This window comes from Tenrec ecaudatus, chromosome 5, assembly GCF_050624435.1.
Source record: "Tenrec ecaudatus isolate mTenEca1 chromosome 5, mTenEca1.hap1, whole genome shotgun sequence".
In the NCBI taxonomy this organism is placed as follows: Eukaryota; Metazoa; Chordata; class Mammalia; order Afrosoricida; family Tenrecidae; genus Tenrec; species Tenrec ecaudatus.
In genome coordinates, this window is record NC_134534.1 from 130,343,865 (window position 1) to 130,357,431 (window position 13,567).

At 43.2% G+C, this 13,567-nt stretch overlaps 1 protein-coding gene across 5 annotated transcripts in view; it reads left to right on the forward strand.

Annotated features, from left to right (window-relative positions):
* The window catches only part of FOXP1 (forkhead box P1), a 730,731-nt gene that overhangs the window by 554,782 nt on the left and 162,382 nt on the right, over positions 1-13,567 (forward strand). For all 5 annotated transcript variants that reach the window (XM_075549895.1, XM_075549899.1, XM_075549893.1 and 2 more), the window contains one exon: positions 5,931-6,098. In XM_075549895.1, the coding sequence (XP_075406010.1) occupies positions 5,931-6,098 (168 nt within the window). The remainder of the gene's footprint in view (positions 1-5,930; positions 6,099-13,567) is intronic.

Genomic DNA, 13,567 nt, shown 5'->3' on the forward strand with positions numbered 1-13,567 from the left:
AGAGAAGTGGTTAGATTATATTAACTGATGAGCACTCGTGCTAAGATGGAAACTTGTTGCTGGAGTTGAGTCAGGATAGCAAATCGATGTGGGGGAGGGGGCGGGGGCAGGACATTCTTTCGATCGACTTAAAGGGAATGTAAGGGATGTGAAATAAAGGCAAGAACATGTCTTCTTTTCTTCTAAGCTTCTCTTGCTGCTTTTTCTCGCTAGCTTCCCCTCCCACCCGCAAATGTGCATTGTCTGTTGATTAGCCCGTGAAATTATCTGAGAAGCAGATTTGATCTTGAGAGGCAAAGAGCATCTAGGAGAAGAAATTAGAGGAAAGGGGGCCTGACTCCGACCAGCTTTTCAGCTGGAAATGTGTCAGTTTCTCTGGGCAAACCAGAAACAGCTAGCTCTCTCAGCTGCCTAATAAGGCACCTGCCATTTTTCATTCTGAAAGTGTATAGAACCTCTGGCCCAGTGGGGCGATCGACTCTAAACTGCTATGAATTACCTAGGAAGGAGCACATATTAAAAGTTTGCAAACAAGATTTACAGGTGCATCTAGGTGTGTTTTGTTCACATGTCCCTGTTCCTGTTCAAAAAATCCAATTGCAGTTTGAGCTTCAAGAAAAGGCTCACTGGCAATGGAGTAATTGGGCCTTGCAGTCCCTGACTTCTTAGCTGAACTCTGAAACAGTGATGAGGAAGTGATGGAAAGATTTGTTGATGTAAAATTGTGTCCAGGGGACGCTCCACGGACCTTTGAATACAGATAGTAACCTCAGACAGGAGTTGGCAAACTTGGCCTGTACCGGTCCAGTGCAGAAGGATTTTAGGTTTTGCATGCCAACACAGTCTCTAGTTCAATGACTTAAACTTCACTGCGTATAGCATGAGGCAGCCAGAGGTAGGCCGGCAGTGAATGACCATGGATGCAGTCCAATAAAACCGCTTTTGTGGACACCAAAATTTGATTTTCACATGTTCCATATAATTTTCAACAAATACTACTTTTCTTTGTGTTCCCTCCCCCTCTGCCCCAAATCAACTATTTAAAAGGGAAGGAAAAGCAGATATTCTTATATCACTGACTGAACCAAAACAGGTGATAGACAGGTTTGGTCCAGGGTCATAGTGGTTCACTGACTCCGTAACCTTAGAAATTCCTGGTGGGGGTATTTTTGGAAGACTTTCAGGTATTAGAGTATTAGTATGTGAATATATTTATGAAGGCTTTCCCCTTCTGTTGGCTTACTGTGTGTGTTCCTCTTTGCATTTGCACAAGCAATATTTATGTAACCTTTACGATGGTTCTTAAAATATGGCAAACATGTGTCTGGGCATTGGTACTCTGATAGGCATGTAACACATAGGGATACCTCGCCCTTAAACTGTAAACATCTCCAATTAACTTAACATGTAACTAGCTCCAAAGCCATAAACATGTCTGTTAAACCTAGTTTGTACACAACAAACAGCACTGATTTACAAGGACTGTGAAAGCTTTGATGAGAATGGTGTCACCTTGAATCAATCAAATGGAAGGTAGCTCATCTCAGGAAGACCCGAGTCCCACTAACCCATAGGTTCCTATTTTGACGACTGCCCCGTTTTCAGAGAGAAAGCAAATTACGCAATCCCCTCTGAAGCTCATAATCCATGATAAAGTATAGGTATCTGTTTTGCAGCAGCCCCCCCCCCCCCCACTATCCTTTCAGCAGTCTGAGTGGTATCGACCACTTTGGAAAACACTGCATTAACTGAAAAGCTTGGTTGGCCTTGCTAGCAAGCACGTGTCCTCCTGGTGCGCCCCATTAGATGAGTCCCAAGGGACACAGGTAGCAGCCAAGGTAGAGACGGAGACCAGCCCATCTGCAGATAAGGCAGTACCTCATGCCCTCCTCTGTTGGAGACCAGACCAGTTGCTGTTGAGTCCATTCCCAATCATGGCAGCCCCATGTGTGCCAGGGTAGAAATGTCCTTAGTAGGATTTCTGATTTTTCTACTCCAAATCACCTGGTCTTACTTCTGGGTATCTCTTGGGTGGACTTGATCAGCAGCTGAGCATGTTATCCGTGCTCACCACACAGAGACTCCTGCCCCTGCTAGCTGACATTTGTCTTAGTTTGCTGTGTTCGACTGAGCTTGGTTCTGTCAGTTACCTCCAATCTAGAACATCCTTGAACTCTGCAGAGTAACCCAGTGCAGCAATTGTCCCATCACAAAGTGTTGACTTAAAGTTGGTACTTTTAGAAGAATTTGGTTAATTGATTCATATTTGTCATATTCCCTCACTCCCTCATACATATGCAAACACCTATCTATATATAGTTTTATATGTCCAAGGGATCGAATTTCTCTTGCTAATTTGGTTTCTGTGCATCTAACAGGTTTGTTTGTTTATTTTAAATAGTATCAAGTAAACATGTGTGGGAAACACATAGGTTTCTGGTGGAATTTCCAAAGCAGTTCCCATTAGTCATTCCAAAGTTTACATTGACTAACCCTGAAGATGGCCATAACCACTTTTAACGTTTCCCAATTCTGCATACCAGAGAATCGTATTGCGATGCTTGAATCATAGTCTTGTATACTCAAAAGCATTATTTCTCACCTTGTGTGTGTGCATGCATATGTGTGTGTAGGGTTAAATATTATATTAGTGATTTATATGCCCTGGAAATTAGAAAACACTTTTCAATGTTGGTTTTAAAGTATTGTATAAATTAAGTTTTAACATTCTTACTGATATGTTAGGTGATTTTATTTATATCTATACATAAACATATATATAAATATATAGAGAGAGCCCTAATAAATGCATACATCCACATACATACTAGAAATTATAGTTTCAGTGAATGTTTACAGAGCAAGCTTGTTTTTCATTCAATTGTTTATTGAGTTCCAGGTTTGAAGGGGTTCCAAGGTGACCATAGTCCCAGGGGGGCCCACCCATCTTCTTCAGACCGAGTAAAAGTCTGCCCTATTTAGGATTCCACATTTTCCTCCAAATGCTTCCTCCGTTCTGTCCAAGACTCTCTGCAATCCTAGTCAGAGGGGTTGGTCATAGTAGCCGGGTACCCCTGCACTTATATCCCTGGTTATGCTTTATTCCATTTGTATCACCACACTCGTGATAAGACCAGGAAATTGTTATGGATTAATATATGACGCTTCTTATCAGAATGAGTAATTTTTGCAGTAGGATTGTATCTACATCCCAAATATTTGAAATTATTTTACTAGTTTGCCTTCATTGGGGACAGAAATTTGTATGTGTTTGTCTTGTTGAGTGGTCTGACTAAAAGTTCCCCTGTGTTTGAAGAAGTTTCTAAACCATTTCCACCTCTTTCTGTCTTTTATTATCCTCTGCCCTGAAGGTCTGTATGAAATGATGTGAGGGAACGAGAGATGATTAGATGATTATGTACATTTATGTACCCCACGTTGTATCTGTAAGAAACATTATAAACATAAATGGCTTTTGATTTTCAAGCTAGCAAAATAAATGGAAGGCCTAAAGGAGCAGCCAGTTTTGAAAGATAATAAACCCTTGTGTATCGCCAACTCTGAAAACCTCTGTGGAGAGAGTAAGCGTGTGGTTGGTTGTACAACACAATGAATATAAACAGTGTCCCCGAATTAGACATTTTCAAATGGCTCAATGGCAACACTTGTATACATATGGCATCACGATATAATTGTGAATTCTATGCATTTATGAGAACATGCTCATCTGGGAATGGTCCGTATGTGTGATTCTTTAATGACACTTAGTCTCATGTCTATGCTGAAATGGGAAAAGACTTGGTTAATTACAAACTGAGTACATGACTGTGTCAGTAGTCATTACTTATTTTTCTCTGCCTGCTCTATTTTAGTATCAACTATCTGTAATCTCTCTTTGTTCCCCACAGCATCTTTCCTTGCTCCATCTTGTCACTGCCATCTCCATCCCTGCTGTCTGCCTTTCCAGCTAGCCTCCAGACCCTTCCTTGCTAATTTGTCTGTTACTTGGGGAACTCTGATGGTAGCACTTAGGATATATAACGGTTGCCTTTCCTGCATTAAAAAGCCATAAAACCTTCATGTGAAATAGCTAAGGGAACATATATAGCAGAAGGAGAGGCTTTGCTCCTGCGGGCACCTTGCAAAGGGGACTATTTTTCTTATATGATATAAATGAAATCTTCACTCTGCCCACTTTTACACCTACGCATGTACTGAGCGTCTCCAAGGAGACAAGGAAACCCGGAGTCCAGTGATGGTGAATCCTCCTCTGAGCCAGTAGGCTGGAGTATCAGGCAGCTCTCCCAGGTGTCTGTCGTGGCTTCCAGATGCCCCCTAAACCAGCCCCTTTCTCAAGCCTCCTCCAGGCAGGCTCTCTCGAACATGTCTCTCTCTTCACAGATGAAATGGCCTGTGTCTTACATCTGCAGGACTGGATGTGGTGAGTTCAGTAGAGAGAATCTTCCCTGGGAGAAGAGGAATGGCAGGCTAGGGAGGTAGGATAGGAGACTTCCATCTTTCCTGGGATCTTTCCTTTGTCACCTGTGTATCTATCTGTGCTTCGGTTCCCTTGCCTTCCTTTGCGCCGCATAAACACAAAGGAGCCCTTGGTTCAACCTGTCAAAGTGCCTTACAGTGTTGGCTGCTACAATAGTGCAGACTGGAGCCTGGGTAATCAACTTGTCCTTTGAGAGAAAGGAAGTCTTGGGTCTCTGCTCATGGACAATAATCTTCTTGACCTCTCAGCTTCCCCTTTCCCCTGAGTTAGTTAGTGTACAGCATCCCTTGAGCCATCTTCCCTTCGCTGCACGATTAGCACTGTACATTTTCATGTAACTCTTCCCATTTATATATATAAAGTTAAATACCCATTTCCTTGGAAGAACAAACAACTCTCATAAGTCCATTCTGTGACAGCATTGATTAGATGCTTCTGATGTGTTGACTGCCTGTGTGCATCTTCAACTGAGGCACATATAATTAGCTCCCATATAGAAAGTGGTCTTGATATAACACATCCTCTCTCCCTACTCTCATTTGGGCTCTGACTTCGTACCAAAGCATTGAATGAGCATTCTTGACGCAGCTTCCATTCTGGGTGGTCATGTGAGTGAGCCATTAAAGAAATCTACCTTTCCATGTGATTTTCCATGTGATTTTTTTAAACAGAAAATGCCAGTATTCTATTGCTAATCCTGTTGCTCTCTTTAGTAAATCCTTTGACAGGATCAAAGACCTCACGAGAGGTTACTGATGGCACTTTTTCTATAGAACTTTTCTAAAAGATTAAGCAGTCCCTTGTTTTTGACATTGAAAGACTCACCAGTTTTCCTCCAATTCATCCCACCTTCTCAATTTCTACCTCTAAATAAAAGACCAGCCTTTGTTATGAACTTGAACAGCAGTTGTGGTGGGCATGGCAATGTTTGTTCAAAGTTGCATAAAATACTCCTGAAGATGATCAGAAATCAAAGTTGTTACCCCTTTCTTTTGTAAAGTCTACCAATGACGCCCAGGACATGTCTTGGGTGCTCTTTCTTCTTAAGTAATCTCCATAGTAGAATGCTTTTCCTGTGGGCCCTCCTCTTAGCTTTCCATCTTTGGACGCAGTTGGGAGGATTACTTCCAATTTGAGCTCTCTTCAGTCATACTTTGTCAAAGCTCCAATCAGAGTTTTGGTAGAAAGGCAGTATCCTCTGAGACAAGTACTATGGATGGAATTAGCCAAAATTCTGAGAAAAAGCAAACAATCTCTAGAAAGTTGTCCAACGTAGACTGGAGGGGAGAAATTTTATTTACTCTTTCATTTACCTGGAAATAGGAAAGTCCAGATGCCATCCTGAAGTGTACATCCTAGAATCCATTATGCAAACGAGGCTCCAGAGCTTGTGTAGTAATGTAAAGATTTTCTTCTGGTTTTTTCCTCCAAGGCACTTCAAGTGGCAAGACAGCTCCTTCTGCAGCAGCAGCAGCAGCAGCAGCAGCAGCAGCAGCAGCAACAACAACAGCAGCAGCAGCAGCAGCAGCAGCAGCAGCAACAGCAGCCAGTCAGTGGACTAAAATCCCCCAAGAGGAATGACAAACAACCAGCCCTTCAGGTTACCAATTTTTTCTTCTTACTTTTTTTTGGGGGGGTTAATGGACATTATACAAATGGGGTAATTGGCAAGCAGTTCAAAAGTGGATTGCTGAGGATCGAAAATTGTGTAAGAGAACCTTGTGCAGAAGGTATACCAACATCATATGACATTTGGGAGAAAATGCCTGTTGAGCCAAATGCTTTGTTTTGATCGTAGGAGAATTTACTACTTGGTCAATATCACAGGAGAATTAGTGGCTGTGCGTATTGGGCTATTTAACAGACGGTGTAGTCTATTCTGAGAAAAAGTTGATAGTACTCAAATACGTTAACCCTATTCTCACATAGTAAGTATAGAAATAAAATTGCACACATACACACTTTAATACAGTGATTCTCAATTGAGGTCAGTTCCATGTTCCAGGGGATATCTGGCAATGTCTGAAGATTGGTTTAGCTGTCGCACTGGGTACCATTGACACCTAATAGGTAGAAGCTAAGGATGTTGTTAATTCGCTGATATTGAAACATCATTTAATTAATCCATGCCCAGTGGCTGGAGTGGCTTCTCTTTGGTGAGGCATGTGATGTTCGCTGGCATGAATGATTTCTTGGGCCTTCTATAGTACACAGGCTGGACGGTCCCCACCTGTGCTACAAAGCAGAGTAAACCCTTTCCAACAAAGAATGATCCAGTCCCAAATGGGGTTGAGATTGAAGAGCTCTGCTTCAGTAGAACTGAAGAGGTCGTGGTACATTGATTTTTATCCTACAATAAGTCTAGTAAGTACCCTTGTTCTTTAGTGGAAGGTCTCAGAATGTTTTGTTTTTTAACCAATAGGGGAACAATGAGAATAATTTTATGTACAGTTACAAAAGAAAAATCATTTTATCTACTTCTTATTTCGATGCCTTGTGGTGGGAGTGCAATGGAGTAGGAAAGAAGGAGTGAGTTCATGAAAGTTGAATTTGGATTTTTGACTTTGATCCGAAAGCTGCAATAGAAATGTCAAAGACACTTGTATTAGGATTTTCATGCTTTAACAGAGGTACCTATAATTAGCTGCCAGATAGAAAGTGGTATTGATGTGACCCGCCCCATCAAGGCAGGATGCATGTAGGCATTAGGTGGTTCCACTGCTTCCATAGCTGAGGGCAGGCATCCCCAAAATGTGTGCCAAGGTGAGTTTCTCACACTAGAAATTTTATGACAGAATGGGTGAGTGATAGTTGAAGGGCATAACTTGGTGCCAGATAAGTTGGTCACAATGTCAAGTCAACTTTCACCTTGTGTTGACTTATCACAGGTGAGAGTGAACCTACAAGTTTTCATATTATCTTGCCGGCGGGTTGGGGGTTGGTATGTACTGACCTTGGGCACCAGCTTCTAGTCCTTCTACATCTACTTGGGAAAGTGTCACTTTCCTGGGGACACTTAGCGCCATACTGACAGTTTGTTGCAACAAGTGAATGCCAATGTGTGTTGTTGACCAGCAGGTCTGCGGACAGTTCCTGGTCAGCCATCACCAGTCCATGTGACTCTGAGTGTTTTTGAGTGCTGGGGACATTTTAATGCGGGGCAGTGCCATTGCGGTCCCATGTCAGGTGCTATAAGCAGTGCTTTGTTGTGCAGACATCTTAAAGAACAGCTCTGGAGGATGAAATATGACTGTGTTGACCTTTCAGCTGTGAGCTTATTTGTCAGGATTCAAATAAGTTGAAAGGATCAAACTGAACAGTTTCCGTAGTCAGACTGGGAATTGTGTTCCAGAGGTCAGCAGTGGAGGCCACATTGCAGATTCCATAACATAGCCAATTGTTGGTACATATTAAAGTGCTGGGGCATCTCCTGCAGACAGAGACACAATTAAAATTCTAATTTATTAATGTATACAGGGAGCTAGCCCAGCCTGTCACTCAGAGATTCAAATAACTGCCCATTCTCTTTGCCTCACTCCTGATGCTCTCCAGCCTTAAAACTACGGCGAGTCCCCTTGAATTTAATAGACCTCAAGTGCATTGGGAAAGTGACCATTATTGTTATGGGTGGAATCTTACACATAGCAGAGCTCTGGTTGGAGATAGGTTGGTTTTTTTTGAAAAAACAAAAACAAAACAGTCAATCTGATCACTCTGCTCTTCAGTATTGAATGTCATTTGTGATTTTTTTTTAAATCTAGTAGACTTATTTTCCCTTGTGCTTGCTTTTGAAAACATGTGGCATTTTAAGGTAACTGCATTTCCAAGATGAACGACGTTCCTGGAGGGCTAAATAGATGAAGTGAAGTTTCAGGGGATTTCCTTGGGGGGCTATCTTTCCTAGAGCCCTTGAGATTTTTAGCTACCACACAGAAAGTATAATATGGGGGATGTCACCCCCCCCCCCTACACTTCTTGGCAAGGACAGTGTCAAAACCAACCTAACACTTTCTGCTGAGTGCTTCAGTGCGGATAAAAAGCTGGGGGATAGGGGACAATCTTGAGTGCTGGTTTTGCTAAAGAAGATACCTCTTGTCCATTGCCACCCCCACAGAGGGGAGTTGACAAGCAGAGACTAGACCAACTCTCAGATTTGGTTGGGGGAGGGAAAAACCGCTGGTAGACTGGGTGTGTATGAGAACGAGATTGAGTGCGAGACCAAGACTAGCTGACTATTGCAAAATGACCCCTGGCTGTCAGGTAAAGTGACTCAGGTGACTTCCACCGGCGTTATTGGGTTGGCTGACCTCAACAAACAGAGAGGGGGATTACTAACATAGGCGACATGTTCCATCTCCTCGTTATAAAAATGTACATATGTGCTTGGTGATTCACTGAAGGGATACCCTTCCCTTTGTAAATGTAGCTTGCCGTGCCGTATCCTCACTGGGATCTCTCGGTCTGGGTGGCTTTGGAATGAAAGGGAAGCCCTACGGTCAGTCTTCACGGTGCCATCTCTGCCCCTCTCACCATTCGTCACCACAGCCAGGGACCTGGCTTAGCAAATTGCAGGTCGTCCCTATAGAGGTAATCTTGACAGGGAGAAGGATTTGATCTGCTGGGAGCTTGAGGGAAAAAGAGAGAAAAGAAACCCAAATCCCCAGCTATACCGTGACTCATATTGTAAGTATAGCTCACATTTCCCTGCTTCATGTTTGGCAGCCTCTCCAGTTTCACAGGCCGAGGATACAAACAAAAGAAAATGGAAAGTTAGAGGCTGCTATAAGTGGTTACTCGACAGAGATCAGAAAATGTAGGCAAACATTCCAAATCTGGACTAATTTCAGGCAGATGAGTGTAAGGAAGGGAGTGATACTGTTCGTGGTGGATGCACGTGGGACGCCAAATCTGAACAGGCGGCACGCACTGCTGGGCGAGGTGTTCGCGTATAATGGAGACGTTCACGGGGAATGGACGTTGCCCCTTGAGTCCTTAAAAAAGATTCTATTTAGTAGTGGAAATAGACCCCCTGCCTTTTTTGCACATTAATTTACCTGGCTTTTTTTCCCAATGAAATACTGAAAATTGTGAATTTTAGATGATGTGGATCTGACTTCATCAAATTGGTCCAAATCATATCAGATCACGCCCAGTGAGTGTCAGTGCTCCTCGGACAGAGAGGCCAGGCCCTGCCTTCAGGAGGCTTCTGGGCTGTGAAATAATTAGCTTTTGCCGCAGAAAGAAAATTACATGCGAGTAAAAATAGTCGTCTTGCTTTGATAAATATTTACATACTTTTGAAAATTGCTTAAATGAGTAAAATAAGTGCTTGACAGTGCATGCAGGTGGGCTCATAACCGCCGCACGGTGCGGCTTTGCTGGCTGAAGATTAATTTGTGAGTAGGTGAGCAATTTTATTGATCAAAATCTGGTACTCTGACCACCATTTCTGGGTAGTAACTCATTTCGATTCTAAGCATTTTAGTTGCTGGCACGAGTACACAAACTGGAAGGAAATCAAATGACACATTTTCTCCCAAGAAAGTAAAAGTGCATGTGTATTCTGGCAGCGTGGAAGTTCGGAAAGAAAATCCGCCTTGTGTGTTGCTTACAGTGGAAAGCTGACCACAGTCTCAAGCCATCTATAAGGAATTTGAATGTGAACCCGGTCATCTGATAGTTTCCCCTCCTGCCTAGCCCCTTCCGGCCCAGGTTATCCCAGGCACACGCACCTCACACAGGAGGCCCTTGGACTGCCGCGGGAAGAGAGGGCATGCCACTGTCAGTCAGGTCAGGCTCTCAGTCCCGTTGGGGGCTCAGGATTAAAATGTGAACCCCTGCTTTAAGTGGAAAAGGTTAAGAATACAAGATTCAGCAGGTGTTTTCAAGCATTTTTATTTGCAGCTCTATAAAACATGCTTTAGGCAGCATTTTGCTTTGCATTAATGCCACATATAATCTTAGTACCTCATATCATTTCCACATTATTCACTAAAGAATAAATTGGTAAGAGGGAAGCTTTAAAAAGAAACTACAATCTTTTTTTTATTATTGTAGATAGTGAAGTGGAATGATTTGAAATACTGTAAAAATGAACCCTATCCCCCGAATTAGAGAAGTGGCTAATTCCGAAGGTGAAGGGGGGCAGGTTCTTCTACATGCCTGGAGCTAGCGTTGTCTAGAGGTCCTGCTGGTGACTCAGTAGCTTTGAAGCGTCAATGCCTCTTGGCACATAGTTGTTCTATGGCTTTAGCGAATCCCCAACTCCAGAGATGACACCTGATAAGAAACAGCAAAACAGAAAATGATGACTTTTAAAAATGACTAGAAAACTCTCTTAGTGCATTAAAAAGATGGAAATGCGACCCTGATGCCTCCCCCCCAACTGCATGTACGCGCAGACTTTGCATGCAGTTGTAGGGCGCTGGGAATGGCAAGGGGGTGGGCAGGTTAAATTCTCCTGCTTATAAATTTCTCTTTTTCTAAAATGCTGTTTTATCTTTGCCCCCAAAATTCTAAGGTGATTTATAAATGTAATCAGTTCATGGGAATTTATTTTTTGGAGTGAGGGGTCTGTTTCACCTTCAGCTGTTGATAGAGTAACCCACGTCCAGGAAAGGCCTAGTGGGGGCCTGGTAACTGAGTGTGTGTGTGTTAATAATTCCTCCCTCCATTTCTAAAATGTTCCATTTGAGACACTACTAGATGGTGCCCGTCGGTACATGGAAGTATTCAAATGAGAATGCGGCACCACTAATTCATATGCAGGCAGCTCTCTGTCACCACCTACAAAATGTGGTGGAGAACTGGTGTTTGGTAAGTCCTTTGTGTGTTCCAGACACAAAACCCTTTCTACACGCACGCTCTGTCATTCAAGCCACAGACCAACTGCATGTCTATCATTAAACCTTCTTATGGGCACAGCAAATTGAAACTTGGAGTGGGTCAGTGACGTGCCACCGAGCACAGAGTGAAAAGCTGGGTGAAGCCACCTCTTGGGGACTGCAGGTAGCCAGTATGCCTTGAACTTCGTCATGGCTACTTCAGCACAGTCTTACTCAATGCCTACTGAGAGGCATTCTTTCCCTTAAAACACCAAGTAGGTATATTTTCCACTTTACTGGCAAAAAAATAAAATTAAACCAACCACAAACACCATGTCCGCTTTAAATATCTGGATTTCGACGATGGAGGGTTAAGATCTGCATAATTATCTTAATTTTGGCATGTGCACATTCACACATACTTATATCGCTGCACTGAGCAAAGTTATTTCCCAGCATCAAGTCTGAAGTGGTCCTACGAGCTTCCCTGTGTTGGAGCATGGTATAGTATGTTATAATCCTTGTAGAGGCTTGGAGGTGGGAAGGGGCAAGGGGGTGAAAAAACATACTTGACTGGTCAAAAATGTGTAAATTGCTGACAAAATGACACATGTAATTAAGAGTGCTCCTACCATTTTACCTTGTGGTTTACACCTCCAGTGGTTGAAAAAGAGAGTGACTCCCACCTCGCTAATTACCATTATCACTGAAATGCTAGGGTTGGAGTCATTAGTTCCATGTGCATTTAATTAGAGGAAGGCTGAAATTGGATTTAACTTATTACTTTTTCATGGATCACTTTCTTGTCATCACTTCAAATTGGATTGCAGCCCCAGGTAACTAATTCTGAGAGCCACAGGATCCAGAGTGAGAAAAGGTGGTTAGGAATAACACCGCCGGACCCTTGTGCTCAGCCACTTGTGCTTTGGAGGAGAGAAAAAGATGGAAGAAGAAGAATAATAACAATAATACAAGCAAACCTGGGAGCTGTGTTTTGCCGTATTTCAGATTAGGAGTGAGCAGTGTGTATGGTTGCTAAGCATCATGGGAGTCTATCACCACCCATCGTGGTTTCTCTGATATGCAGCTGGGTTGAAGATGTTGCATCGACGTGGTTCCACATTCAGCTCCTTAATACCGAGATTAAACTTGTAACAGCAACAGATTGGTTGTAGGTATGAGGCATCTCAGCAACTGTGTCGTCTGGGGGCCTCACATATATGATTACAACAAAGCTGTCAAGATGCCTGTGAGCCAAAGTACAAGAGTATTTTAAGTACAGGGAGTTAGAATTTAATGAACGTATTAATGTTCCAGAAACATCATTCATATCTGACAGGAAGACATATCAGTCAGCACAATAGTTAAGGTTTGGGGTTTGTATATCGGGAATTTTTGTCAAAGTTTCCAGCATACCGTCATGTTGAGACCTTTTAGTTTGCTTCTGCTTCTGGGTTTCCTGCCGCCCCCCCCCACCCCTGCCCCATTGTTATCAATGGGTTTGCTGAGGTTGTTTCTCCTGCTGCCCCCCACCCCCTGAAAATACTTTAAAGCAAATTATATAGTTTCCATGTGCAGAGCAGAACTCAGAACTGCAAGCAATCAATTTTATTGACATCGTCTGAAAACATGTTGATGACAGGCCAAGGATGTGAAAGGCTTGAGTTTTTAAAGTCCCGGCACCAAGTGTGGCCAGGAAAAAAATGACAGTAAGTTGCAATGAAGTCGCATGCCTGTGGGGGGGTGGGGTAGGGGGTGAGTGAGTCCTTCCTCAGCCCTCCTGTGGCTGGTGACCGAGTGGCAAGGCGCTGTGCTATCTTCTAGCTTGTTGCTTCTCTTTGAAGGGAGGAAAGGCTCTTGGTTTCCCAGAGAAGTGAATCACCAAGCAAAGGAGAGGCTAGAGTTTCCTTAAGTTGTTTAAAATTGGTTTTAATGCTCTGTTAATGTAAGCAAATAATCATGATTCAGCGTTGGGTAGCTTTCCAGTCGGGGTGAGTGAGTCTTGCTCATGATTTTCCCATGCGAGGGGCGGTGGGACCACGGCGTGCCTCCCAGACCAAGGCTGCCGTGCGATCCTGCCCGCCCCCCAAGTGATAGACTACCCTTCGTGGGATGACGAGCCCTTTCCTGTGTGAGCCAGCCTATCTCCCAGAAGGAAAATGGGGATCATCAAGTCTAATGCAGAAAATTAAAGCTGCTTTCTTCTTCTTTTTCTCCCCCCACCCCTCTTTAACATCTTAAGTTG